Below are 27410 nucleotides of genomic sequence, written 5' to 3' on the forward strand. Positions count from 1 at the left end.
CAGAGGCTGTTTTGCCAGAGTGCAGCTATTTGGTTATGTCGCCCATGCAAATGCAATTGATGGCTGGGTTCCTTAGGCACCAGCACGTTAAGCTGTACAACTAGAACAGAAAGACCTAAGTTCTTTTTTTTTTTTCACATTTTAACTTTTTAAGATATCACCAGCCACCCAAACTTCTGGTAGCTAAAGATTTAGGTAATTATGGAACAGCACAAACCTTCCTCGCGCTTTGCCGATGTTATTTTTGCCGGCTAACACTGGTCTGTGTTAGAAGTCTGGGAAGTAGTTATTTTTGTGATACAGAATTTTTCATTCAGCTTCATATTGGCAGATTCTTTTAATAGAGAACTTTAAATATCTCCCTGTGTCATTTCAGCCCATCCGTCTGTCTGACGGCACAGGGCTGGCTTCTTAGCTCTTGCTCTACCTTTTGCCTGCAGTGGGATTTGTACCTCCGGATCTGTGGGCTGTTATGAGCCAAGGCAGCAAAAACCTGGGAACCACGGGTTTTGCGGGACACGACAAACTGGGACGTGCAGCCCTGAGGCCTCACTGTCCCGGCCACTGCAGGGCCACGCTCAGCGTGTCCCGGGGGGCTGCGCTACCCCCATCACCCATGCCTGTGCCGCAGAACCGCCCAGAGAGTATCTGCAGTGTGCTTTGAGGCTAAACATACCATTTAATGAAGATAATAAGGAATCATAGAATGATTTGGGTTGGAAGAGATGGGACATCCACAACTTCTCTGGGAAAACTCTTCCAGTGTCTCACCACCCTCATAGTGAAAAACTTCCTAATGTCTAAATCTCCCCTCTTTCAGTTTAAAACCATTACCCCTCGTCCTATCACTACACTCCCTGATAGAGTCCCTCCCCATCTCTCCTGTAGGCCCCTTCAGATATTGGAAGGCTGCTATAAGGTCTCCCCAGAGTCATCTCTTCTCCAGGCTGAACAACCCCAGCTCTCTCAGCCTGTCCTCGTAGCAGAAGTGCTCCATCCCTCTGATCATCTTCGTGGCCCTCCGCTGGACTCGCTCCAGCAGGTCCATGTCCTTCTTGTGCTGAGGGCTCCAGAGCTGGACGCAGGACTCCAGGTTGGGTCTCAAAGGCACCCGTGGGGCCCGGCTGCCTCCGCGGCCTTCAAAGGGGTCGGACGGAGCGGGGGGTTCAGATGAGATGATGACTGGGCCGCCGGCCCCGAGGAAGAGGTGGGAGGCTCGAGGCTCCGCGGGGTCTGTCCGGGCCCTTCCCAAGCGCCCCGTCCCCGCCGTTCGCTCCCGCCGTCCCTCTCCCGCCCCGGGCCGCTACCGGCACTGGCCGCCAGGGGGCGTTGCCCCGTCCCGAGACCCCGCCCACTACCGGGGGCGGGGCTCCCAGCCCCGCCCCGTGCCATTCCCAGCCTCCCCAGCCCCGCCCCGTGCCTTCCCTCAGGGCCACGTCATTCGCTCCCCGCGGACGGAAGTGACGCCGGCCCGCCTGGCGGCCAACCGGCGCCCTGCGTGTGGCGGGGTGAGAGGTGAGGGAGCGGGCGGGGCGGCAGGAAGATGGCAGCGCTGGCGGCTGTTGCCGGGCGGGGGACGCGGGCTCCGTGAGGGGATGGCGGCGGCGAGGCAGGCGGCGCGCTGCGGCTGAGGCGCCCCCTCTCCTAACCCCACCACCTCCCTCCGCGGGCCCCGCGCCGCTGCCCCGCGCGCGCTCCCGTCCGTTGAGCTCCCCCATGAGCGGGGCGGGCGGGCTGGCCTGGCGCGCGCTGCACGCCCTGCTGCGCGCCCTGCTCTGCCTGCAGCGCGCGCTGCTGGCCTGCTTGCGCGGCCGCGCCGCCACCGGGCCCGGCGCCTGGCTCTGGCGCCGCGCCGCCTCCGCCGCCGCCTCCTGCGCCCTCCTGGCGCCCGCCGCCGCCGGGGCTCTCGTCTTCCGTAAGGCCGGGGCGGCCGCGCGGCGGCGGCGGCTCGGGGGCGCGGTGCAGGGCCGGCAGCGGTGGCGCTCGGACGGACGGGCCCTGCAGAAGCTGCCAGTGCACATGGGGCTGGTGGTGACCGAGGAGGAGCCGAGCTACGCGGACATGGCCAGCCTGGTGGTGTGGTGCATGGCGGTGGGCATCTCCTATGTCAGCGTCTACGACCATAATGGTGAGCGGCGGGGACTGAGGGAGGGGGGGGGGGGCGTCGTACCGCGGGGGTGTTCCGGTCCCCGAGCGGGCTGTGGCCGCCCTAGGGAGCGCCACACGGCCGGCAGGCGCCGCCCGGCCCTGCTGCGCCACCAGCGTGGAGTCAGGGGACCTCCTGCCTCTCCCGGGGTCTGCTCGAGCCGGTTGCCAGTCTCACTGTTGGCACCTCCATTCCCGTCCCCGGAGTCGCCTGGCCTGTGCAGAGCTCCTGGCCCTGGTAAGACTGGGACTGCCCCGAGGTTGGGGTGACCCGATCCTGCTTGCTCACCAGAGGGGGCGGATGGTGGGGCCTTTCTAGAGCCTTGTTCCCAGCGTTGGGCTGACAGGAACTGCTGGCATCTGAGAGCAATGACCTTATAGGGGGGTGTGGGCTGTTAGTAGAGAAGAGCTTTAGGCTACTTGTTCTTGCTAGCTCTGTTTATGAGCTCTTTCTGGACTTCTAAAAGTGGATGAATGAGAGTAGCCATCTATTTTATCGTACCCTTTCTTACGGGAAGAGACAGGATGGAAAAGTAGTTAAGCATGTGTGTCCTGCGTGGTCTCTGTGTTGTAAAATTAAATTATGTGATCTGCATTTGGTGCTTCTTCATGTTTGAGTTTTCATGAGCACTGGCTCAGAGTTAACTTTGGTATGTTTTCATATCTGGTGTGTGATTTAATTCATTACCATGTCTCAGAGGTAAGACTGTTGAACTCTTGCTCTTGCAGGTACATTGTTTCCACATCACTGAGTAGTTTAAAGATAAGTTCAGAGTTTGGATTTAACATTCTGTGGAATAATCATGGAACAAATCTATCTTCCTTATACCTATCCTTTCCTACTGAGGAGGTGAAACCAGCTGCTTTCAAGGTATTCTTAGGTAAAACTTTCTACCTAGATGTTAAGAGATGATCTCTAACTGAGACTAGACAAGCTGTCAACTCAGAAGGGCTAATAATACCTGGGATGGACTGTGTTCTGTTTCTGCCTTCTCCAAAGGAGAAAGCTTCATGCTGAAGATCCCTGTGCTTTTACTGTCAATGGTGAGACTATAGGAGACCAGTGGTTAACTGTTGTTTTGAGCCACTTCTGATGGCTGTCCAGAGATGTCATGGAAACTAGATTAACTCTAGATTTGTGCCAGCTTAGAGGTGCAGTCTGTAATAGTTGTCTTCTAGTGGTCTTTAAGGAAAGACTCAACAGCTCATCCCATGTGAGTAGGTAGAATCTATTGTCAAGTGTGCAAAAGCACTGAGGTATGCAGCCCTTTCCCTGACCATAGGCATTTATGATTTTTTTTTTTTTTTTTAAAACCACTGGCATTAATAGTTCTGTTTCATGTCTGGTCCTTTATATGTGATGGAAGACTCAGCTGGCTTGACTTTCACGAAAGTCTCTAAATCTTATTAAGAAACTGGGCTTAATAGCAGTCACTTAGCAGTTCAAACTGGCCATCTGTGCCAAGCTGTTGTGGAACTTGATTATATTGTGTTTCAGTGGGAGAACACTTCCTCATTTGTAAGTCAAGGAATGGTATAAAATATTTGCATAACATTTCAAGGACACAGAAAACAGCACCTTCTGAAAAGCCATATACATGTTGATAGTTTTTACTGTCAACTTGGAAAGCATTCAACCAGGTTAAATGCTGCAGAGCAAACGTTAGTGCCAACCAAGAGCAAGAGTTTCCCTCATAGCCTGAAAAGAGATATTTTTATTGTAGAGTATCTCTAACTTCCGTCAAACTTCAACTAAGCTATCTCCAGTATTGCCTAATATGCTATGTATGTATGCTTAGTTCTTTTTTTAGATCCCTGCATTGTGCTGCACAAATTATATGTTTGAGAACTGGATTGAGGAACAGATCCAGCTGAGAGTCGTGTTTCTTGGTGGTCTTGGTTTTCAGCTTGCTCACTGTGTAACCATTCAGCACTGAGGAGGGAGAAGGCACCAGCCACGGCTTTGGTAGCCACTGTCACTGAGATCCTGTCTGCAGGGAGAAGCCAGTGCTGTTGTAGTGTCTGATGCTTTCATTGAGGAGATGCTACTTCTGCTTCTCCAGTACACGTGTTGAGATCCAGTCAGATCAAAGGCTGACTGTTAGAAGACTGTAAATATGATGACCAGAAATGATACGGTTGTATCCTCTGAAGAGCAGTGTAGCTGAAATAACCTTGCAGAACAGTTGTCTCTGTTAGCATTTCAGAAAGAAAAAATACCTTGGAGATTATTTGCTGCTATTTCCATGTATTGTTACAGTCAGTCTGAAGTTGCACGTTAAGAGGTTAACACCTTTGAAATCTGAACGTATAGCTATGATCTCATGACTTTAGTATCAAGACATAATGCTTTTCAGTAGTTTATTCTTCTGTTGGTCCTTTGATACCAGAATATGCTGGTTTAATTGCTGCCTTGAATTCCAGTTTGTTGGAACATAATTGAAGAAGTCAAGACAGTGCAGAGCAACTAAAACATTTTAAATCAGTGGTTTCTGCCAAACTTTCAGAGTTGATGAGAACAGCCTGCCATTACACACGCATGTTCTTCATGGGTGTACAATGGTTTTCTGGGATAGCAGCCACGACTGCTTTTTGCACAGCATCTTGTCAGCTGAGCCTTTTAAACTAGTTTCAGAGAGTGAGCAAATAGTCATTTGTATGGCTTAAGTATATGCTTACTTCAGGTAATGGCAGATATGTTGCCTTTCTTTTGGTGCTAAGCTCCTTATGGTGTTTGGATTGAGCATACAGCATTTCCAGATAGACTTGTCATTAAGTAGGACGTTGCAGTTGTTGCTGAATCCGATTCTGAATAATAGTGATGTCTGGAACCCTCATCAGTAGCACCGGTATAATGAAGGTGGATAAAGTAGGTGAATAAAGGGAGGTATAGCTGCTCTTATCAGTAGCAGAGGGTGAGGCTGAATTATACTACACACTTGTTTTTATTTTCCCAGGTGGTGGGACTTTTGGTCAGCTGAGCTGCTTCAGTAAGGTTCTGTGTTCATACAATTGTACGAACTATTGACTTATCAAAGATACGTTGTTCCCACTGATGCTAGCTGGGATGCAGAAGGAAACAAAATGACAAGTGCTTTGAATCTGTGTTAGATGGAGTGAGGTACACTTTGTTTCCTTTTCCTTTACTGCATATTTGTAGTATTGAGATTCTTCTCATTGCAACAGGAAACTTTGATTACAAGAGCAGTCTTCCATGGTTGCATCTTCTGGGAGAAATACTGCTTCAGTTTCCTGTAGAAGGCTTAAATAAAAAATGTGTCCTTAGCCCCTTCTGTAGGAAGAGAAGGAAGCATGACGTTCTCTCAGGAAGTGCCAGATAATCTGTTTAGAGTAGTGAAATTCTATATTTTTAACAAAACTATATAGAAGGTTGCTTCTGTGTTCTTGGTGTCAAGCTGAGTAGCTGCATCCGAGCTGACACTAGTATGTTACAGCAGCTGTACCAGTAACTGTGAGGGTAGCTTGGCTGGAGTTGTGCTGATTCTCATGGGCAATCACAGAACCTAGTATGTTACAAGTGTTAATAATTGCAGAAGGTGATCAGGTACTTGGCTGTCCGCTCTGGGTCCAGGAAGATCAGTATGCGGAAAGACTGGGGTACAAAGGTCTTTGCAGAATGCAAGAGGACCATGATATAAGTAACCATCTTGTACTGTAAAAAACATATGGTGCTATGAGTTGCAGTGCTCAAAACTGAGAGCCCCCACAGGCTGGGAGACGTAAGGTGACATGCTTTGACTGCCTCTGGTGTTTCGGGGCCCTTTTCATTTTCCTGATTTTCAATGACATGCAAAAAAACCCAACAAAAACATAATAAACTTAATGCTACAGTGTGCACTTTGGTTATTAAATCCACATAGACTAAAATTTTAGGTTTTTGATCAAGGACTTTTTTTCTGTGGACTTATAGGATTGGCAACATACCACTTGGTAGAAAGCCTGTCATGCCGGTCAGGACCTTATCTCTGAGGAACTAAAGCGGTCTTCTCAGAGTCAGGAGACCCTGATTATGCAATTATATAGTAGCAGTTACAGTATCTTCTGGGACACAGAAGCCTTTGACCAATGTTACGTACTTTAACCTTCTGTTAAAGTTACTTTGCCACTCAGGAGAGTTTGATTGAGTGTTAATTCTATCCATCAATAAAGTTTTCATTAAATACTTTGGAACAAGTTGTTGGTACTGCAAGGGAGTTGAGAGGCAAATAACTGAAATGCTGTAGAAATGTATTCTTTCCTAAGCTTAACTTTGGTTAAGGTGTTCTCTTGTAAGGAAGAGATGACTCTTAGTCTGTGTTTATCAGATTCTGCTGCTTTAAAAAGCAGGGCAAGTGAGAACATTGAACTTTGAGATGCTACCAAGGCATTAGCAGGTGGTGGCTGTGGTAGTCTAGCCAGACAAACCAATGGTTGATACCACCTGGTGCTCCTCTGTGCCAGTTGTACACCTCCAGTTCACAGTTCCTGTCACTTCTGAGCCTTGCTTCTGCTGAACTTGCAGCTTCTCAGTTACAAACTGCATTTGTCAGTCTCTGACCCTAAAACGCAGCAACACCACAGTTGATGGCAAAGGGGCATGGCTCGGAACTATTGTAAAACTGAACCAAAGGCACGTGCCCTGGAAAAGACCTGTGTAGTAGAGGGCTGCTGCAGGAAGCCAAAACACTTCTGGTTTGCCTCAGCTGTAATGGCAACTAATGATCAACAGCAGGTTTGCAGCTTGTGTTGTAAAAATAAAAATTATCCCTGGAAACAGCTCAGATGTCAAGTTCTCAGTAATAAAAAAAAACAAAACCAAACAACAAAACCACCAACTGAAGTTGGTGTTAAAAACACCAAACTGAAGTTTTATACTCTTGCTAGGGAATTACAGTGCTTAAATATGCATAATTCTTAAAACACTTCATTTGTTGTAATATAGACATTTGCACCAGCTTGCAAAGACTCCAAAGTTCTGACTGAACAAAACTGTTTCTGCTTTTCAGAAAGAAAAATTGTTTCTAATGAAATACAGTAGTGACAATTTCATGTTTGTGTTCCATATTAGAAACAGTAGTTTCCCCGCTTAACAGCAAACAGCTGTTGTATTGCTAAAATTTATTATATCTTTTGTCAAACATTAACTTCCTATAATGTTAAAATCATACTATGGACTTGCTTTCAACTTACGTGGAAGACTGAACAAAATTGGAAGATCGCATTAAATCAAGACTTAAGTCTCGCTGCTTAGGAACACTTGAATAATGTCAGTGAGTTGGTCTACTTGTGCACTTTTGCGTACTATATTTATCATGTGTAAATTAGCAACAGCATCTTCCAGAACTAACTTGGATATATTTATAAAGTTTTAAAAAATGAACCATGTAGACAAATGGGGGTTTGAGATTCTATAAGGGAAGGGGGTGTGTATCTGAGCCACAACTGTGTAACTTAATTTTAGTCAGGTGTGAATTTGGCTCATATACATTGCCTCTGGCAGGACTGTATTTGCTGTCGTATGTATCTATAGGAAAAAGTTTCTTGTGCACTGAGTGAGAGACAAAACACTGAAGGAGTAAAGTTCCTAAATGCTATTTGTTTTAAATGAAGATTTCAGTTAGTTTGGATGTTTGACCTTCTGATGTGCTTTGGGGTCTCCTCTGCAGGTGTGTCAAGGTTGGTGGATTAGTTGGAATTTAAGTGTGGAGGTCTTTCCAAGAAAGACATACAACTATACAGTACAACTACCAGTATCTTCCAGTTTGTTAAACTGCTATTCCAAGAGCAGCACAGGACCCGGGTTTGAATAACCTGGTGAGATAAATGAGGACAGTAAAAGAGGAATGCTGCTGATATTCAGATAAATCTCAAGAGCACATCTAATGCCTTCAGTATCCACCGTGTGTTTTAAGGACCTTCACTTCAGAGCTGGACCAAGTCCTTTTTCTGATGTCCGTTTTTACTGAGCAGTAGGCACCTTAATCTTTTCTCCTACTCGTTATCCTCAATGCCTTCATTTACTTTAGAGCTGGCATCCCTATTCTTAAATCTGTTCTCCCAGTCTTTGACAGGAATAGGCAACAACTTTTCATGAGAAAAGAAGTGATATAATTAGTGTTGGGTGGGGAAGGGGAAGAAGAGAGCAGCTGTTTCCCAGATTGGGAGGCTTTTCTAATGATGCCAACTCTTTTTCTGAATATTGACTGTAGTTTTTTTCCCTCATCTTAAAATGGATGGAAATCAAGTGAATCTTAGAGTCTAAGACATCTAATGTCTTATGGTCTTAACCCAATGCTTATGCACTGTTTGACCACTACTGATGTGGAAACTACTGTTTGTGGCAGTTTCTAATCCCAGAATCAGGTGGAGGTGATGGATCATAAGCCTGATCATAAAATTGTGGACAAGTTGGGGGACTTCATGGGGGACTTCAACCACCCCGACATCTGTTGGAAGGACAACACAGCAGAGCACAGGAAATCCAGGAAGTTCTTGGAATGTGTCGACGACAACTTTCTTCTACAAATAATAGAGGAACCAACGAGGAAAGGAGCAGCGCTGGACCTTGTCCTCACCAACAAGGAGGGGCTGGTCGGGAATGTCAAATTCAAGGGTAGCCTCGGCTGCAGTGACCATGAGATGATAGAATTCAAGATTCATAAGGCAGCAAGGAGGGTGCGCAGCAAGCTGGCTACCCTGGACTTCAAAAGAGCAGACTTTGATCTCCTGAGAGATCTGATTGGTAAGGTAGCGTGGGAAAAAGAACTGGAAGGGAGAGGGGCCCAAAAAAGCTGGGTGGTATTTAAGGATTGCCTCCTCCAAGCTCAGGAGAGGTGCATCCCAAAAAAGAAGAAATCGGGCAAAATAGCCAGTAGGCCAGCGTGGATGAACAAGGAACTGCTGGACAAACTCAGGACCAAAAAGGAGGCCTATAGAGGGTGGAAGCAGGGAAAGGTAGACTGGGAAGAATACAGAGAAGCTGTCCGAGTCATCAGAAACCTGACCAGGCAAGCGAAAGCCCAGGCAGAACTAAATCTAGCCAGGGATGTGAAAAATAACAAGAAGAACTTCTATAGATATATCAGGGATAAAAATAAGACGAGGGAAGCTGTGGGTCCCCTCCGGAAGGAAACGGGAGACCTGGTCACCCAGGATATGGATAAGGCTGAGCTACTGAATGACTTCTTTGCCTCAGTCTTCACTGGCAAGGGCCCTAACCACACTGCCCAAGTCACGGAGGGCAAGAACAGGGGCTCTGGGAATGAAGAACCACCCACAGTACAAGAAGACGAGGTTCGAGACCTCTTAAAGAACCTGAAGGTGCATAAGTCCATGGGACCTGATGAAATCCATCCACGGGTCCTGAGAGAACTGGCGGACGAAGTTGCTAAGCCCCTCTCCATCATATTTGAGAAATCGTGGCAGTCTGGTGAAGTTCCCACTGACTGGAAAAAAGGGAACATAACTCCAATATTCAAAAAAGGAAACAAAGAAGACCCGGGAAACTACAGGCCGGTCAGTCTCACCTCTGTGCCTGGCAAGATCATGGAGCAGATCCTCCTGAAATCCTTGCTAAGGCACATGGAGAATAAAGAAGTGATTGGAAACAGCCAACATGGCTTCACCAAGGGCAAATCGTGCCTGACAAATTTGGTGGCCTTTTACAATACTGCCACAGACTTGGTAGACAAGGGCAGAGCGACTGACGTCATTTACCTGGACTTATGCAAAGCATTTGACACTGTCCCGCACGACATCCTGGTCTCAAAATTGGAAACTCATGGATTCGATGGATGGACCACTCGGTGGATAAGGAACTGGCTGGATGGCCGCATCCAAAGGGTTACAATCAATGGCTCAATGTCCAGGTGGCGGCCAGTAACGAGTGGTGTTCCGCAGGGGTCGGTACTGGGACCAGTACTATTTAACATCTTTGTCGGTGACATGGACAGTGGGATAGAGTGCACCCTCAGCAAGTTTGCTGATGACACCAAGCTCGGTGGCGCAGTTGACACGCTGGAGGGAAGGGATGCCATCCAGAAGGACCTAGACAGGCTGGAGAGGTGGGCTTGTGCAAATTGCATGAAGTTCAACCAAGCCAAGTGCAGGGTCCTGCACCTGGGACGTGGCAACCCCAGGCACAAATACAAGTTGGGTGGAGAATGGCTGGAGAGCAGCCCCGAGGAGAAGGACTTGGGAGTGCTTATGGATGAGAAGCTCAACATGAGCAGGCAGTGTGCACTGGCAGCCCAGAGAGCCAACCGTGTCCTGGGCTGCATCAGGAGAAGTGTGGCCAGCAGGTCTCGCGAGGTGATTCTGCCCCTCTACTCTGCGCTAGTGAGACCCCTCCTGGAGTACTGTGTCCAGCTTTGGAGTCCTCAACACAGAATGGACATGGACCTGTTGGAACGGGTCCAGCGGAGGGCCACGAAGATGATCAGAGGGATGGAGCACCTCTCCTATGAGGACAGACTGAGAGAGCTGGGGTTGTTCAGCCTGGAGAAGAGAAGGCTCCAGGGAGACCTTATAACAGCCTATCAATACCTGAAGGGAGCCTACAGAAGAGCTGAAGAGGGACTCTTTGTCAGGAAGAGTGGTGACAGGACAAGGGGCAATGGTTTTAAATTGGAAGAGAAGAGATTTAGATTAGATATAAGGAAGAAATTCTTTACAGTGAGGGTGGTGAGGCACTGGAACAGGTTGCCCAGAGAAGTTGTGGATGCCCCATCCCTGGAAGTGTTCAAGGCCAGGCTGGATGGGGCTTTGAGCAACCTGCTCTAGTGAGAGGTGTCCCTGCCCATGGCAGGGGGGTTGGAACTAGATGATCTTTAAGGTCCTTTCCAACTCTAGCCATTCTATGATTCTAAGTTCGGTCTTTCTTGTAAGATTACTATGTGGGCATTTTTAGACTGGTCAGCAGAGGTGCTTGGTGTAGGATTTCTGAATGAAACTTAGGCACTTAGTTACAACCCCTGAATACAACGTGATAAAAGCGTTATCAGTTCCTAAGTAAACATGCCTAGCCACGCTTTTGCATTATAAACGTTTAAGTTGTTAACACTCAATTTTTACTGTGGCGTTTAGTTAGAAATAATTGTGTTGGGTCTTTCTTAAGAGCTAGAATTTATTTTAGAACAGAAACTAATGTATGTTTGGTTAAGCAAGTTTTTGTAATCTCCTGCACTCAAAATGTCTACCATAAACATGTAAGTATAAAAAGGCCTTGGGGACTGCATTAACTACTTGGAATATACAGCTTGTGAAATCCTCTTATTAGGAAATCCATGGCATTGGCCATGGCATAGGAGTGGACAGCTATTGTGACCCGATACACAGATTGTCTTCTGGCTCTTTTTGGTGACTTGCTCTGTTAGCCTGCAGCCGTAGTGGTGTGGCAGTAAGTGTTAGTAGACTTAAGCTGCAAATCAACAGCAACACGGGCATTAAAGAAACTTGGTGTTAGTCTGACTTGGTGGTCCTGTGCTGGTAGGGTATTGCTATTTCAAACTATTGCCAGCGTACTAAGGACAATGAAGTAAGTCTTAAACTATCCCTTATGCAGTTGCAGCTTTCTATTTAAACCAGGCTGGGTGAAAGAGGAACAAAAGCACGAGTTGTCTTTCCAAGGTCATTGAAATTAGTCACATGTAGTAGCATTTGCTTTGGATTCTTATCGTACTTGTGAACTCCAGTTTGAAACCAGTATTGACTACCTGATTCTTTTTTCTGCCTGCCTAGTGTCAGATTTATTTTGTAGCATTCTTTATAGGACTTGGCTGACATGCAACCTTTTTTTAAAGGTATTTTCAAGAGGAATAATTCAAGATTGATGGATGAAATTTTAAAACAGCAGCAAGAACTCCTAGGACTAGATTGTTCCAAGTACACCGTGGAATTTGCAAATCAAGACAAAGCTGATCAAGGTAAGATGAATTGTGAGGGGTGGGTTGGTATGACTTCAAATAGCTGTATGTAAGTCATAACTCTGCTTTTTTCCCTGTGTACAGTGACCTTTCCCTTCATTAAGCATTGATTATCAGAGCACGTGCAGCCTTACTGGGCTAGTATTGAACTTTCATTGTACTTATTTGTTCTTAACTAATAGTGAAGTGTTGCACTTTCCTTCCCATAGTGATCATTACTGGGTAGTCTGATCTTCCCTTTAGGCCAACTGTTGTGCTATGACCCCTTTAATGCATCAGTGTAGCTCATCTCCCTGCTTTGAATGAATTCTTTTGCTGAGAGAGTTGAAGAAGCACTGGAGTAAGTGTAAGGGAACTGATGTCAAGTTAGTGACACGTGTACTTCCATCTTTCCAAACTTATACCTTGAAGTGGGGAGGAAAAAGGGAAAGAGCAAAACTGCTAGTTGTCATGGCAATGTATAATGTCACCAGGAAGGTAAAGGGCATAAGTTTAAAAAAAGATAAATAAAATATTCTGTGATAGCAGCTTTTGATGTAGTAGAAGGGGAAAACAGAATATGTTTGGAGGTTAGTGTTCCTTATTCAATACTATCTGCTGTAAGTATTTATTTAAGTATGTTGACTAACAGAAATGCTAGGAGTCTGTTCAAAATGTAGTAAATCTCAAGCATGTATTTAGTAAAGCAGGCCTTTGCCGTGGAGGGATAGGCTGATACTTACAGCTCTCCGAACTACAACTCATAATGTTTAAATAGGTCTCATAAAAAAAAAAGAAAACCAACCCTCACATTTTAAGACAATCGTATTACATAGTTCAAAGATTTAAGAAAAGACTACACTTCACAAGCTGTAGTACATCTAGCTGCATTTAAGATGCTGCTGGCTGTTTTGCTTCCCCTACAAGACCTGATAGGATAGCGAGGTCCTTTTGTGCCAAATTTCCAGTATAAAGTCCAATGTTGTAGAATAAACTTGCCCTATCAGCAACTTAGCCTAAGGTGCTAGCATTTACATGGAAACACCTGAGTTTAATGGTATTTCTTTTTATTCCTGTGAAGGTTAAAATAACCAGCAGAAAATGGGCTAAACAGGCTATTAATGTCTTAACTGCAGCTAAGTATGCTAGAGTTTACCTAAATCAGGGTATTTACATCCATACCAAATGAACTACTGAAAGACTGCTCAGACTTCCTGACCGAAAGGATACACTTAAGTCTCAGGAACTTTTTAAGCTGGAGACTATGAGAAGCAGAGGTGTTTTATGTTCTTTTTAGAGTTTTTCATTCTTTCTAAGAAGGCTGCACAGTCAGATCAAGCACTTCATACTTTGAACTGAACAGGCTGATATCTATCCAGTTCATAGTATTACACTGCAATTTTTCACCTTTTCTGAGAAGCAAAATGACGTCTTACACTTACGAGTACTGTTAGAGAAATATTCTTTAACATAGGACATGTGACAAATCAAAGAATATCAAGGAACAATTAATTTCATTGTGGTGGTGTTGGATAGACTAACAGAGATTTTAGGTGTTCTTAGGAGTATTCTGACTCTATTCTGTGTCCTTTGCAGTCAGGTTCTGCAGTTTTAAGAGATGCTATTTTTAAGTTTCTAACTATCATAAGTTCTGTATAAGTCTAATGTATAATACACACTAGTATTTAACCTAAGTAAATACTAATAACCCTTCAAGCTGGGTTAAGCTTTCTGCTTCCTTTGGTGAGTTTACCTCTTGGGTACCTTAGCAGAACTGACAATGATGCAAGTCATGTAGTGTGAGAATGCTTGTGATAGTGTAGACAGTAAGATTGTTGTGAAATGACCTCTTAAGTCGCAGACATAATTACAGATTAATAGGTGAATTCTGGTACTGTATCTGGTTCCTAGCTTCTCTGTAGCAATCGTAGATCAATATTGTAACTCTTGCATCAATTATGCTGAAAGATCTTGCGATCATATTCTGGGAGGGCCCCAGCTTAATCGTTGTCACTTGAACGTCTGCAGTAGCTGTTAAAACACCTTCCTCTTTTAGGGTAGGAATTAGATATTTTTTTTTTCCTTTCCCTGAACTACAAGTCTTTCTGCGTTGCTTGCCACCCCTTAGATTACTATCTAGGCACCTTCCTCTCTCTGCTTTGCCTGACAGCATAGGAACCAATGCAAATTCCCTGAAAGACTCTACATTTCAAGACTGATGTTAATTAAACAACTTTTCACAAGACTCCTCAAAATAGTCACCTTAAACTTGCGCTTTAGTAATACAGCAAATCCAGAAGACTTTTACCCACTTCTGTAAGAGAGGAATGAGGTATATCTATAACTAGTTGTATAATATGTGAAGTAAACTACAAGTTATTTTCAGTCATAGCCTGTCAATATCTAAAGCGTGTTCAAAACAACTATATTTCTGTTGCTTTTAAACTGTTTTTGTACTTTCAGTTTTAAATTGCCAATCTACATTGAAGGTGCTGTCTCCGGAAGATGGAAAAGCAGACATAGTAAAAGCTGCTCAGAACTTTTGTCAGTTGGTAGCACAGCAGCAAAGAACATACACAGACCTGGATGTGAATGTGTTAGACAACTTATTAAGTAGTAAGTATGACATAGTCTGTGGGGAGGAGGGGAAAGAGTACTCACTTTGTAAAGGTTTTGGTTTCTAGTATATTTATTGCTTAGAACGTATGCATCTTGATGCTTAGTCTGTCAGGGTAAGTTATGATCACTGATTTCAGGTTTCTGCTGAAAATTTCTTACTGGTTTATTCCCTTTTGAGCTTTTTCTTTAAGCAGAAAAAGGAAACCTTAAGCTAAATTGCAGAGTTTCAGTTCTTCAGAGTTTACAACCCCTGAGGGATGTTCTGCAATGAGCTTTCTGAAAAAAAGTACTGCTGGGATCCCCTGAAAGTAGACTATTACAAGTTAACTTCTTGCAAGTTAGTGTGCTGCAAACCTGGGTATGGGCAGAGAGGCTTTTCCATGTCTAGTTATAGCAATTAAAGCTGTTTCTGCTGCCTAACTACCACTCTGAGTGCAAATGAAGGAGCACTTGGCTGATCTTTTGCTGCTGTATAACCCACCCTAGTTTAGTTATCTTTGTTTCTAATTAACGCAGATTACTGACTCTGCACTGAGGTGCATGGCTACTATAGCTATGAGAAGGGCAGGTCTGCCCTAATCTCACATCTGGGAGTAGCTCAGAACAAGCCTCCACTTCCCCAGTAGCGCTATGGAGCTGTAGTAATTGCTCAGCTTTCCTAGGTGATCCATGCACGTTAATTGCAGCTGTAATTAGTTTGGCAGTGTTCAGGTTTCAGATTGCACACTTCAGCTTGGATGTCTGCAGATGCGTTATTGTGGCTTCCGTTAATTGGACTTCAGAGAGATGATTTTTTTTCAAATAGGTGGTCAGCTAAATTTCTCTGCAAACTGACTACTGTGGCCATTTGGACACTTTCATCTTAATTTCAAATTGAATTCTATCTCTGTTGTCAGCATGCTGCATAATAGTATCTCACTGTAACGGAATTATTATACATATTTAGTAAGGCACCTGAAGAAGTAATTTAAACATCTACCCTGTTATACCCCAAAGGCGTTTTAAGGAAATGAATAATTGCTTCTTGAAAACACTTATTTCATGAAGAACTGGGGATAATTGATACACATATATGTATTTCGGCCAGTGATGTTTAACTGGAGCTTTTCAAACACTTGTTTATGATCTTCTGTCTGTGCATTTAAGTGTCTGGATACGTTAAAAGCATTAAGTCCAGTCTTTAACTGAGCAGATATATTGTTCAAGCAATGCAGGGTAGCTGAGCACAGAAAGAAGAATCTCCTAGACTTTTAATCTGTCAAAACTGTAAACTTTGAAATCAGGCTGCTTGATTTATGTTGCTAATAACTAAGGATAGTATCTTTAACTTGTCCTGCTTATTGATTTGCTTGATTTAAATATTTAGGACAGTTGGAGGTGAAGAACTATTCTGTCATTACTTATTTAGCAGCTGCTTATGAAACTACTCATTTTAGTTGTAGGCAAATTTAGTTTCTGTGCATCCTTAATGGCAAGGTATTGAATGTAAACATCTGTGAGTTACTGATCTAAGTTGAGAGTGAGTTCTGAAAAGCAGTACTTGAGCAGTTATATTTTTAGTGTTTGTGTTCATGGTGACTTCTGTAAGTTTCTGTTTTTTCACATTTTGATTTAAATACCTGATAATGTAGGTTTTTATTTTTCTGTTCATATTTAGGATGCAGTTACTGAAGTCTAGTCCTAAAATGGTATGGCTCTAGCTTGTCATGTGGCTTTTATGGTTCTTAATCCAGTCATGCTCTAATTCTTACAGCTTGAGTTTTCTTCAGTGTAAGAGTACTTTCTTCTGAGCAATGCCTCAGGTAACCAGCTTGTTTTCAGAAAAGTAGGTGCCACCTGCATTATTATATAGTCTCTACTTGCTGTCTGCCTTCTCAGTAAAGAACATGGCTACCAATTAAGGCTCTTCAAGTTGCCCTGTAAAATCCATGTGGAGAAGAGAACAAATTCCTTCATGTTCCTCTTTCAGAACTCATGACCTAGAAGGGGAGTTGCCCGATTCCTGTCCCTTGAGTGTCCATATCTTTTGGCCTCCTTTTTTTTTTCCTCCCTCCCTTCCCACCGTGCCCCTCCCCCCACCCCCCGCCAAGTCTGCTCCCAAATCCTTCTGTCTTGTGTGTGTTAAACTTGAAGAGTGCTGTAACTCTAGCAGCTCTGAGAGAGCTTCCATGTGTAAAGTGTCTGTAGTGTTGATATGTTTAGGTAGAGAAATGGATGCAGAGTGGAAAGCACAGTACTGTGTTTTAAGTAGGCTGTTCTGACAGTAATACTACAGTGTACGTTTTCATTTTCCTTCAGATAGGAACCAGAAGGAAATATTAGCATTAACTGGGCTCTCTGAAGGTCTTTTCCTGTTTGAAAAGGCATTGCAGTGTTGAAGATCCTCCTGCTGAACTGGCCAGCTGAGGAGTACTCAGCTACTGAATCAGCTGATGAGTAAAGCTGTCCACTTCCTCCCCACTTCCTCCCCACTTCCAAGTACTTACTGCTTCCCTGCAAAGCTCTTTCATACTAACATGCTGGCTTCAGAACACAGAAGTGGCTTTTGCTTTATAAGTATTTTTTTTTAACTTTGAGATAAGATTTGGACTATGGCACAAGGCACTCATACCTAAATACTTCACCCTTCCTTAGAAATGCACATGCTTGGGAAAATAGCTCCTTTACCTCTGGTAAAAGGATTATGATTGTGATGATTCAGTGGGGAGGGAGGATATGAACTTTTTGAAATCTCCAGCTTCTGTTTCAAAACCTGGGTGGAGTGAAATCTGATAGGACTGTATTTTCCTGTTCTGTTATACTCCCAAAGTTAAGTTCCTCTACAACTAAACTTAAACTTGTAAAAGGTTCTTGACTGGTTTGGGGGTTGTGTTTTGTTTAAGTGAGGAAAGAATTGAGAAATAACATCTGAAGTTCAGAGCAAATAGGCAGTATTAAACTTTATCTGCTAAAGGTAGGCATTATGCAATGTAAGTACTCTTGCAGTTAACTTGTAGAATTAGTGGACAATGGAAGGGGTAACAAGACATAGCATGCGATAATCATGACTAATTGCAGCAATATAGCAAAGTAGGGTTATGGCTGCTGGAATGCTTTTCAGATGAGCTAGGTAGGTGCATGAAGAACAGCTTACCTTCTTGGGTCCCCTTGGGGTACTATACTGGTTTTGGTATGTTGCCCTAATCAATTTGCTAGAATTAGCAGGGAAAGCTGGACTGAGGCTGTTCATTCTAAGCTTGTTGCCTGTCTGTCAATTTGAGCCTGGAGTAGCTCAGGCGTGGCAGAAGTGTATGGAAGGGAGACAGTGGTGCTTGGTCACTGATTGTCTTCAACCTGGGAAGATTAGTAGGATGCTCTCACTGGTGGAGTGACAGTGACTGGGGTTTTAAGGTATGGGTAGTAAGAGCATGGGCACCTAGTGAAGTCCTTCAGTGTTATCTTGCCCTGCTCTGGGATGGGTTGTGTTGTCCAGTTAGTGACAGGAAAAAAAAATAAATTGCCCTGTTCTTCCTCACTCAGAACCAGAAAGATGTCACCTGCAACAGTTTTATAGTAATAGCTGTTTTTAAAATTGTCTAGCTCCATACTGAGAAATGGACAATTCATCTGACAGGATATTTTTTTACAACTTGTTTTCTTGATGGTCTGTGAAATTGATTTGTTCTTCAGCGGAACCTCCTTAATAGTCCTAGGTAATAGTCCTTTTACTCTACTTGACTGCAACTCCATGTAGTTGAGTTAGGACTGTAGTATGTATGGGTCAGGGTACAGCATGTTCTATGCTACTAAAATCAAGTTTGCCAAGACAAAACTAGAATAAGTCAGTTTGAACAGCAGTATTAAGGTTTGCTGTTACTCAAAACAATGTAACTGTTCTGTCACTTGCTTATGAAGTTTTTGAAAACTACCTAACATAAAATAACAGTCCAGCTGGGCATGCAGTGGCTGCCTAAGCTTTTGCTCAATTGGTCCTGTTCAGGTGGTGCGAGACCAGTCTGTCTTGGGCTTTTAATAGTTAACTTGTCCTCAGGAGCTTCACTTCGTTTACAAAAATGCATTTAATGAAAAAGCAAACGGCTTAAGGTTTAGAATTAAAACAAATCTTCTGCTGAATTTGAAAAAAACTAATGTAACTTGTTCTTACAGGTACAAATGGATTTCCTGATCCTGATTTAGTCTTGAAGTTTGGTCCTGTGGACAGCACATTAGGATTCCTTCCGTGGCACATCAGACTGACAGAGATCGTGTGAGTTGCCTGTAAATACTGTGAAACAGGTTGGAGTAATATCTAACTAAACAAGTCCTTATCTGACTTACCTTATGGAAATAGTCGTAAGAGGAGGTCTACCTAAACAAAGGTGTCTGGAGATTGATTTGAGGGTATTTAAAAATTAAGTAAAACCTGTCAAACATTCATTGTTGCTCCTCCAGCCACAATTAGGTAACAGCAGGCTTTACTCTTCAGGTTTAAGGAACAACTTTTTTCACCATCTAGTCTCAGTGGTCCAGTCTCAGTTCTGTTGGTGTTCGTTATGTGGATTTTGAGTGGCTTACAGGTTTCTATCAGGGAAACTAAGGATGTAAGGGAAATAGGATAATGTGAGATGATCATGCCTCTGGATTACTTAGCAATTTGGGCAATAACTGAACTGACTAGAGTTGCTGTATTTCTTAAATCTGAGAGTGTTTATAGGGCACTTAAATGTCTGGGCAGACCTGTGCTTCTCCAACTTTATCGCTAATTTGGAGTGCCCTGTGTGCTCTAATGGGTAGGCTTTGACTTAGAGGGTGAAAAGATATTAACAGCTAGTTTAGCTGATAGGGTTGAGTGACAGTAACAGTGTTGGGAACAATTTCACAAGGTTACTCAGAGAATAGCTTCCTTTAAGCAGTGATGTTCCTGACTGGCCATATGAATTGTGCAGTGTTTATAAAACCTTATTTTAACTTTCCTAACTTTGTTTCTCAGTTCTTTGCCTTCCCACCTGAACATCAGCTATGAAGACTTTTTCTCTGCCCTCCATCACTATGCAGCCTGTGAGCAACGCTGGGGAAAGTGACCTCTGGCTGAGCACATGGAGTCAGGCTTTCTGTGGGAAGGAATTGATGTCTGTTTACAAGCACCTGTGACCCATACGTCTGGTTCATAGTCCTTTCTTAATTTATCAACAAATTCAATAAAGTGTCTTACCTTTCTAGAGAGTCTGTGTGAATGCGTGAGAATCTATGGGGAGGGGGAAATTCACAGATTTCCTTTACGAAGAAGACAGTTATTATAAGCAAAGCTGTTCCAAGTTGAATTATCCTCACTTTCATGTCCAAGTGACCAACAGAACATGCAAGAATTAAGTCTTGTGAAGTCTACAGGACAATATAAATAGGAGTTCCATGCCATGAAAGCTGTTAAATCTAAAGAACTCTCAAGTCAACTTGTTTCTTATTAATTGTTCATGGTCAAGCATTTCAGAGCTAATCACTTGGTTTATCTTCAGATGTATTTATTATATAATACGTGATTCCAGAGGGGTCAGTTCTGTTGTTAACTGTGAGAATAGAGACTGCTACTTGCCTGTGATGACTAAGCCAGCAGTAGGTATCAAGTTCTGAGAAGATTCCATAAAAAGGAATGGGAACTTCTATGGTAAGTGGATTTGGCAGTCTGTGTAGCACTATCCATCCTCTTTTTATTTTTTTAAGAGGTAACATCAAAGCATTCCTACAGCTCTCAGTGAAACTTCTCTTAGCATCAGGTCAGTTTTCCATAGGGAATAAGCATAAACAGTACTATGTATTGTTTGTATAACTATTTTCCCTGTAAAATTCTCACTTAAGGTGACAAGCTGGCTAAGGCTCTGGCATCACTTGCTGAAAAAAAAATCTCAAAATAAACTAGTTTCATTCCCATGCCTTGTGCTGGTGCATCCAGTAGGGGCGTCTGCTTCAGCCTTTTGTTAGGTTTGTTCTGAACTGCGCGTTAGAAGTTGGAATGGGAGCCTGCAGCAGAAAGAAGATGAAGCTGCACTACAGTATCTCAAAACCAAGATAACTAAATAGATATATTAGCTAAATGGTCTTCATTGTGGAATGCCCTGCTCGAGTTACGTTGTTATTGTTGGAAGGAATTTGAAATTGAAAGTCTTTATAGCAGCATTTGGACAAAGCAGTATCTTTCGAGCTGTGTTACTGGAGGCAAACATGAATATTGCAGCCTTCTGCCCTGCAGGCTGTAGAGCTGTTGGGCGCCTCATTCTGGAAGTTTGTTTCTTTTTTTTTTTCTTTCCTCTCTTCAAAATGAGTCTGGCTTTATCTCCTTCAGGGTAGGCCACTAGAAGGGAAAGCAACTGCTTTTAAAAAGGAATTGCCGGATTTTAAATGAATGTCTGCTTCGTTGTGAAACAGTGTATTTTAACTGTTGTAGCTTGATGTAGTGTTATAAAGCAGATTGCATAAACTCTGTTGTGATTTTTTGTTATACTAAGATCAGATTGCAGTTACAGGAGAATGCTTTGGTCTACTTCAACTCATAAAAGAGAAAGGGATGTTTAAGCAATTAACTAATGGTTTTGACATCAAGTAGCATTGCATATGAGCTGGAATGCAGTTGGCTGCTTTTTGCTGGCTGGTCTCTGGTGTTTGCCAGTTACTGTGTTACAGAAGAGATGGAGAGTCTTGCAATGTTCCCTGGGTTCTTGCAATGTTCCCTGGGTTCTTGCAATGTTCCCTGGGTTCTTGCAATGTTCCCTGGGTTCTGCCATTGCCATAGGAAAGTTTTTTTCACTGAATGTTAAATTTAACTTTTTTTTTTTTTTTTTTGTGGGGAGCGGATACCCTCCAACAGGCTATCTTGAGTATTGAAGTTTGTTTGTAATATGAATTTTGTGTCATTAAAATTTAAGTTTGTGTTTAAGTTACCATATGTAAGCGTTGCTGTGTCACTGAAGCAGTTCTGGTGCTGGCACTAAAGAGAGAAAATGGGAAAAACTTAGTTTAGTCCTCAAAAGTAATCTATTTTTTATATTTGTATCAAACTACCAAAGAATACTTATAATACCTGACCTCCCCTCAATCCTCAAACTTCTGCGTTTCTCAACTAAAAAGTCTTGTTTTATATTGGAGACAGATCTCAAGGTCTATGATTTGTCTATAGAGGGATGTTTAATGAAACTAAAATGATTAGTTCAGCTGCATTTGATTCAACTTAATCAAATCTCTTCTGATGGCTAGTTTAATTGGGAATTAAGTGTTCCTCCTGGAATTAATGTAGTTGAACTAATCCACGTTACCACTTAGTTGGGATTATTTTACTGTCCCTGTGTGGGCAATCTTCAGTGAGCTGTGCCAAACACGCTGTGCATATCCACAACTCCATCTCCCAATGTACGTGATGGTGGTTAGCGCCTCTCCCTGCTTGTTCTGCCTGAGGGTCTGTGGTAGAGCTGTGACACGCTGTACGGCTGTAGTCTCTGGGTACCTGTACATAATGTGTAAAACAAGTTTTTATGATTAGGGAATCAATTTATTGAACTTTATTATTGAAAGTTAAATCTGAATCTGTAAACCGAGAAATCAATAAAAGACTATAATCTTTCTACAGGCTATGGTGATACATGAGTACTTTTGGCGGGGGAGATGTAGCCTTAGTCATATTGCTACATCGCTCTGCGAAAGTAAGAGAACTTCAAATGGCATGCTTTTGTGCACTTCTTAAATCCTTTCTGTATTGTAAGAAAGGGACAATTTTTTTATCTGCCGCTCCCAACTTCTTAGAAGCTCTTACAAAAGCTTTTACAGTAAAGCATTTACCATAAAAAATACTTCTTGGATAGTCCTGGGAACTTGCTGAACTTGTTCCTGGCTACTGAGAAGCGTGTTTCCTCCCCCTGCTGCTGAGTCAGTCCCAGCCCTGCGCTGGGTGCCGTGAGGCTGTGGAAGGAACGCCCACAGTGGGAGCGATGCCCGGGTGCTGGGTATGGCCTCTGAAAGGGGGAGTTTGTGTTCTGGCAAGTCGTATAAAAGCGTTGGAGGTCATGGTGGGTAACAACTGGCCATGAGCGAAGGCCAGTGGTCTCCCAGGCTGTGTACGGAAGAGCATTGCTCGTGGGTGAAGGCAGGTGACGCTTTCTGCTCTGATCTGGTGAGACATCTGGAGGGTTGGGTCCGGTTCCTGGCTTCCTCGGTACAAGAGAGACTTGGGCTCATTGGAGTGAGTCCAGCAAAAGTCTATGATGATGGTTAAGGAGCAAAGGAACCTGGTGTACGAGGAGAGGCCAGGGGAGCTGGGGCTGCTCGGCCTGGAGAAGGCTTGGGAGGGACCTTACCGAGGCGTATAAATATGCGATGGAGGGGGAGTAAAAACAGCCAGATTGTTCTCAATGATGCTTAGCGGCAGGCTGAGAGGCAACGGGCACAAACTGAAATACAGGAGAATTCATTTAAACATCAAAAAAAAACCCCTTTTTTTGTGAGTGTGGTCAGGCAGTGGAGCAGGTTGCCCAGAGAGGTTGTGGAGTCTCCTTCAAAACCTGACGGGGTGGGTGGGATGGGTGTAGATCATCTCCAGAGGTGCCTTCTAACCTCAGCTGTGCTGTGAAATGGCAAACTGAAGAGGCAGACGAACTGTTTTATGGAGAAGGGGGTTTAGGGCAAATAGTCTGCTGTGGCCGGAGTTCAGCGTGTGGCGCTTCCCTGCTCGCTGTAACTGCACACGCTTGAATCCAGAGGAGAGCGGTGGTGATGGAGCACTGTTGTGGCCAGTGGGGCACACCCCACTCATGACAGTGAAAGAGCGTGCGGGGCACAGACAGCAGTGAGTTTTCAGTTAGCTCACAAATAAACACTTTGGTCTCAAAACCCCAAGTGTTGACAGAAAAACTTTGTAATTCTTTGCTCAGTTATTTTGTGACAGAGATTCTTCCGTGTTACCTGTTACCACAGGTTTTTCATCCTTCCTTCCCTACCCAGTGCTGCTGGCACTCCGTTTCCTTAGATGTGGAAGCTCCTGGTAAGAAAACCGTTATGTTATTGAAGGTAACTCTTTGGTGTATACCCTAGATGATACCAAAAGTTTTGTTACCATGCAACTCGGTGGACAGTGAATGCGGAGGAACTTGTATGGCTGTTCAGCGAATGGGCTTACCCCTCGCTTCATGGTTGCTAACATGAAGCTGGCTCTGGAAAAGCTGTTTGGGTGTCTCAGGTGCATGGTCAGTTATTGCTTGCATAGACACAGCCTGCCGGTAAAGGTTAACAGTAGTTTCCAAACTGGAGCTGGCTCTGGAGCAGTGCTGGTATGGTGCTGCGGGGCTCTCGTGCCTCAGCTGGTTTTTAATAGAGTCAGCAAATGTGGCTTACGGCAACTGATTTCTAATTTCAATAACAAAGAATGTTAGAGCTGACTGTATGGTGGAAAATTCATCTTAACTTGCCCCAACGTAAATGGAGAGCCCCCCCATGCACTGGAACTGCTACTCTATTAACAAGTCACTCGAGTTTCTACATCTTTCCTCTTCTTTTTCCCCTTCCAGTGGTGCACAGTAGTAGATGTCTAGTAAAGGAACTAGATGAGATTCTGAAGTAGTTGCTGTGCAGCAGGGAATTTGGGGACATGGTCAGTAATACAGCTGTTACAGGAAACAGGCCCACAAAGCAGTTCTTGAAATGATAGTGATTTTAAGGACTTCTTGTTACGAACATGCATTGAGCAACTGTACAGCGTAGCATGCTGCATGGAATGAAGACTGATGAGCAAGTAGAATGCAAAGAAAAGGGGATTCTTTTTAGAAGAAAGTATATTCTTACACACTTACATCTGTAAGTGCTTTCTAAACTACCTCACAAAGATTACAAGTGGAAAACCTGCTGGTTGGATTTCATGTATGTTTCGTGAATTCAGCTTGTGTGTGAAATCGTAACTGCCCTGAATAGTCCCAAGTGGTGTACAAAATAAGGACAATTTAAAGTATAGATTAAGCATTATTCGTCTTTACAGTTGAATGAATGTTGCACTATTAACGGTGTTTATTCGTTGGCACTGAACGGTGGGTACACCTGTAAATACCAACGGGTACCTGCAGGTAGTTTCAGCCCCTGCCTGCTGATCCCCATGTACCTCGTGCTGCAGCCTGGCATTGCCAGCACCATCGGCAGGAGGAACGCTGGGGACAAGGGGACAGGGGCTCTGCTTCAGCGTGCCGGCCTCCACGCTGCCGTACTCCCAGGGGTTGAGCCCTCCCAGAGCTCTGCTCTCTGCGTGCTTTCTTGGAAAGAGGTTCTCGTTGCTGCTCCTCAGTACTTTTAAGTGCAACAGCAGCAGCTTCAGCTCGGGAGCGAGGAAGGAACTGGAGAATAAAGCTGAATTGGGGCCCATCCTGTGCAGAACTTTCTCACCAGTCTTGCTGTGAAGGTTACCATTTGTCCAATTTTTACCACACGCATGACTGTAAACAACTTCTAGCGGTCTTCTAGGAGCAAAACTACTTTGATAAGCTTGAAATGCTAAAGCAAATGAATCAAAGGCCACGCTTTAAACCCCTACACAACCTTTTTTTCCTCAGATCTGCCAAATTAGAAGGGAGAGAGACTCACAAGCCCTTCCCCTGCTGTATGCTTGTCTGTGTTAAATGATGCAAGACTTCCCTGAATTCCGTTGAATCACTCTGCTGGGAGCTGTAGGATTATTCCTTAATTGCATCCAAAACAACTTTTTTAGATGATGAATAATATTACATATTATACAGAAGCATGCCTCAACCTTAACTTTGAAGCGCTTCACAAATTAATGTTTAATGAAACCCTTCGCCTTGAGGTTTTTGCTGTTCTACTATCTCACTGGCTGAACGCGAGCACCAGCCGGAGCTCTTCCATCTCCCCAACGAGCCTTGCTGCTTTCGTACAGCGTATATTCTCCGACCGGGAACAGCCAGTCGGTTCTCAGTACTGTTGTTTTTCTACACGCATCCCCTTGGCCTGCAAAAATTCTGCCTCCCCCCCCCAAAAAGTCCCCCAGAGCAGAAGACCCTAATGGATTGATCTTACAGACAACATATTTTTAGGGGAATGTTTAATTGAACAAAACACGACTAGTACAACAGTTTTGTAAATGTTTCGCATTGTAAACATTAGAAGCCCAGTAGCTGATAAACTGAAACAAAACATTTGTCTTACTCCTTGGCTGCAGGTGTTTGTTGTAATTTTAATGGAAAATTTCTCTCTGAACCAGCTATCAAAGTTAAAAGCTTCCCATTAGACTTTGTATTCTACAATTCTGCAAAAGTTGCCACTTTGTTGGCAGCGGGCCTGATGGTTTTTTTGTGAAGACCAGGGTGTCTGAAAATGTCATTTAAAAGGGACCCTCTCTCTAAATTTGGCAGTGCAAGGATGTTTTTGTTAAACTAATGTCATGAGGCCTTCTGCAATTTGCAATATTTAAAGTTGAATTCCAAGTAAAATCTCCTCTTTCTTTCATGGTGGAGCAGTCACCACCAGTCAGTGAGGAACCCAGAAGGACATATTGGCATTATAGAAACAACGATATCTTATGCAGTTAACACTGTGCTGATCCCAGTTCTTGGTAGTGTGTTGGCGCTGAAAGAAAGCAGAGTAAGACGGTGATGAGAATTACAGAATTGCAGGAAAATGTTGCTTAGGAGGAGTAGGATGGTTGGACATCACCTAGTCCAGCCTGGGGTTCAGGTTTTCTCAGTCCTCCTCCACTGCTCCATCCCTGCAATGTCTCGCTTGCAGAGCTGGGCTGCTGTAATTCAGCACCCAAACCGGCAGCTTTCAGGCGTGAAGGAAAACTCGGGAAGGTTTCAAAGATGAGGCCAAGCATTTTGCCATGGACACTGTCAGATCAAGACTGTCACACGCTTCTGGGCTGGGAGAAGAAGTGTCAAGGCCTGGGGAACTTGTCCTGGAGAAGGCCCTGGCAGAACCCCCTCTTGTTTGGACAGAAGCTGGTCCCCTGTATTTTTTAGAGCAGAAGCTTGGATTTTCACAGACTCAACTTTCAAATTTTATGAGTAGTTGATATATTTTAAAGTAGTTTTAACTGATCGAAACATCTGAAACATTTTTTCACAATGAAAATGATCAGGCATTGGAATAACCTCCCCGGGGGAGTGGTGGATTCCCCATCATTGGACACTTAAGATTCAGCTGGACAGGGTGCTGGGCCTTCTTGTCTAGACTGCTTTTATCAGGAAAGGTTGGACCAGATGGTCCTTGAGGTCCCCTTCAACCTGGTATTCTATGATTCAATGATTCTGTGATCTTTAATTTCCCTTGCTTATCAACCGACAACCCACGCAGGCCATCACAGGAGCTTGCTGGCAAACGCTGTGCGTGCTGCACGTCAGCTGCAGGGTGGGCTCAGCCCATTGCTTCGGCATCAGGGATGGTGGCACGGGGCTGGCGGGACTTTCCACCATGCTGCCTAGCAACGCCAAGACAGTTTCCTACCCCTTGGCTTCATTACTGAAGCCCTGTTAGTCTGCATGAGCCTCTCTCTGCAAGTATATTCTGGGGGCATAAAACAGCATGTCTGATGATGATCAGTGCCTTGCGATTCTCTCCGTGTAGCCGCTTCTGACCGTGTTTTATTTAGCTGTCTGGCTACAACAGTCTCTGCCGTGGAATCCTGCAGCCTCCTTCAGCTCAAAGCAGTTCCAGACACTCCTCTGAAGGTTGTGTTGACTTAGTTCTCCAAGTGCTTGGAGAAGTCCACCTCAGGGGGGGTTGGTCCGC

At 44.1% G+C, this 27410-nt stretch overlaps 1 protein-coding gene across 1 annotated transcript; it reads left to right on the top strand.

Moving 5' to 3' along the window:
• Positions 1–1716: 1716 nt before the first annotated feature.
• Positions 1717–20534, top strand: NUS1 (NUS1 dehydrodolichyl diphosphate synthase subunit). Its single transcript, XM_074150723.1, has 5 exons — positions 1717–2128; positions 11946–12068; positions 14511–14663; positions 18813–18912; positions 19636–20534. Exons 1-5 carry the CDS (start codon positions 1717–1719, stop codon positions 19724–19726), a joined length of 879 nt encoding a protein of 292 aa, XP_074006824.1. The 3' UTR covers positions 19727–20534.
• The last annotated feature ends 6876 nt before the right edge of the window (positions 20535–27410 follow it).

The sequence above is a fragment of the Numenius arquata genome, chromosome 7 (genome assembly GCF_964106895.1).
Source record: "Numenius arquata chromosome 7, bNumArq3.hap1.1, whole genome shotgun sequence".
NCBI classification, from domain to species: Eukaryota; Metazoa; Chordata; class Aves; order Charadriiformes; family Scolopacidae; genus Numenius; species Numenius arquata.

Coding starts and splice junctions, on each gene's coding strand:
- NUS1 (XM_074150723.1), top strand. CDS start 1,717: ATGAGCGGGGCGGGCGGGCTGGCCTGGCGCGCGCTGCACGCCCTGCTG. Junction 12,069..14,510: donor TCAAGACAAAGCTGATCAAG/GTAAGATGAATT, acceptor TTGTACTTTCAG/TTTTAAATTGCCAATCTACA. Junction 18,913..19,635: donor ATCAGACTGACAGAGATCGT/GTGAGTTGCCTG, acceptor TTTGTTTCTCAG/TTCTTTGCCTTCCCACCTGA.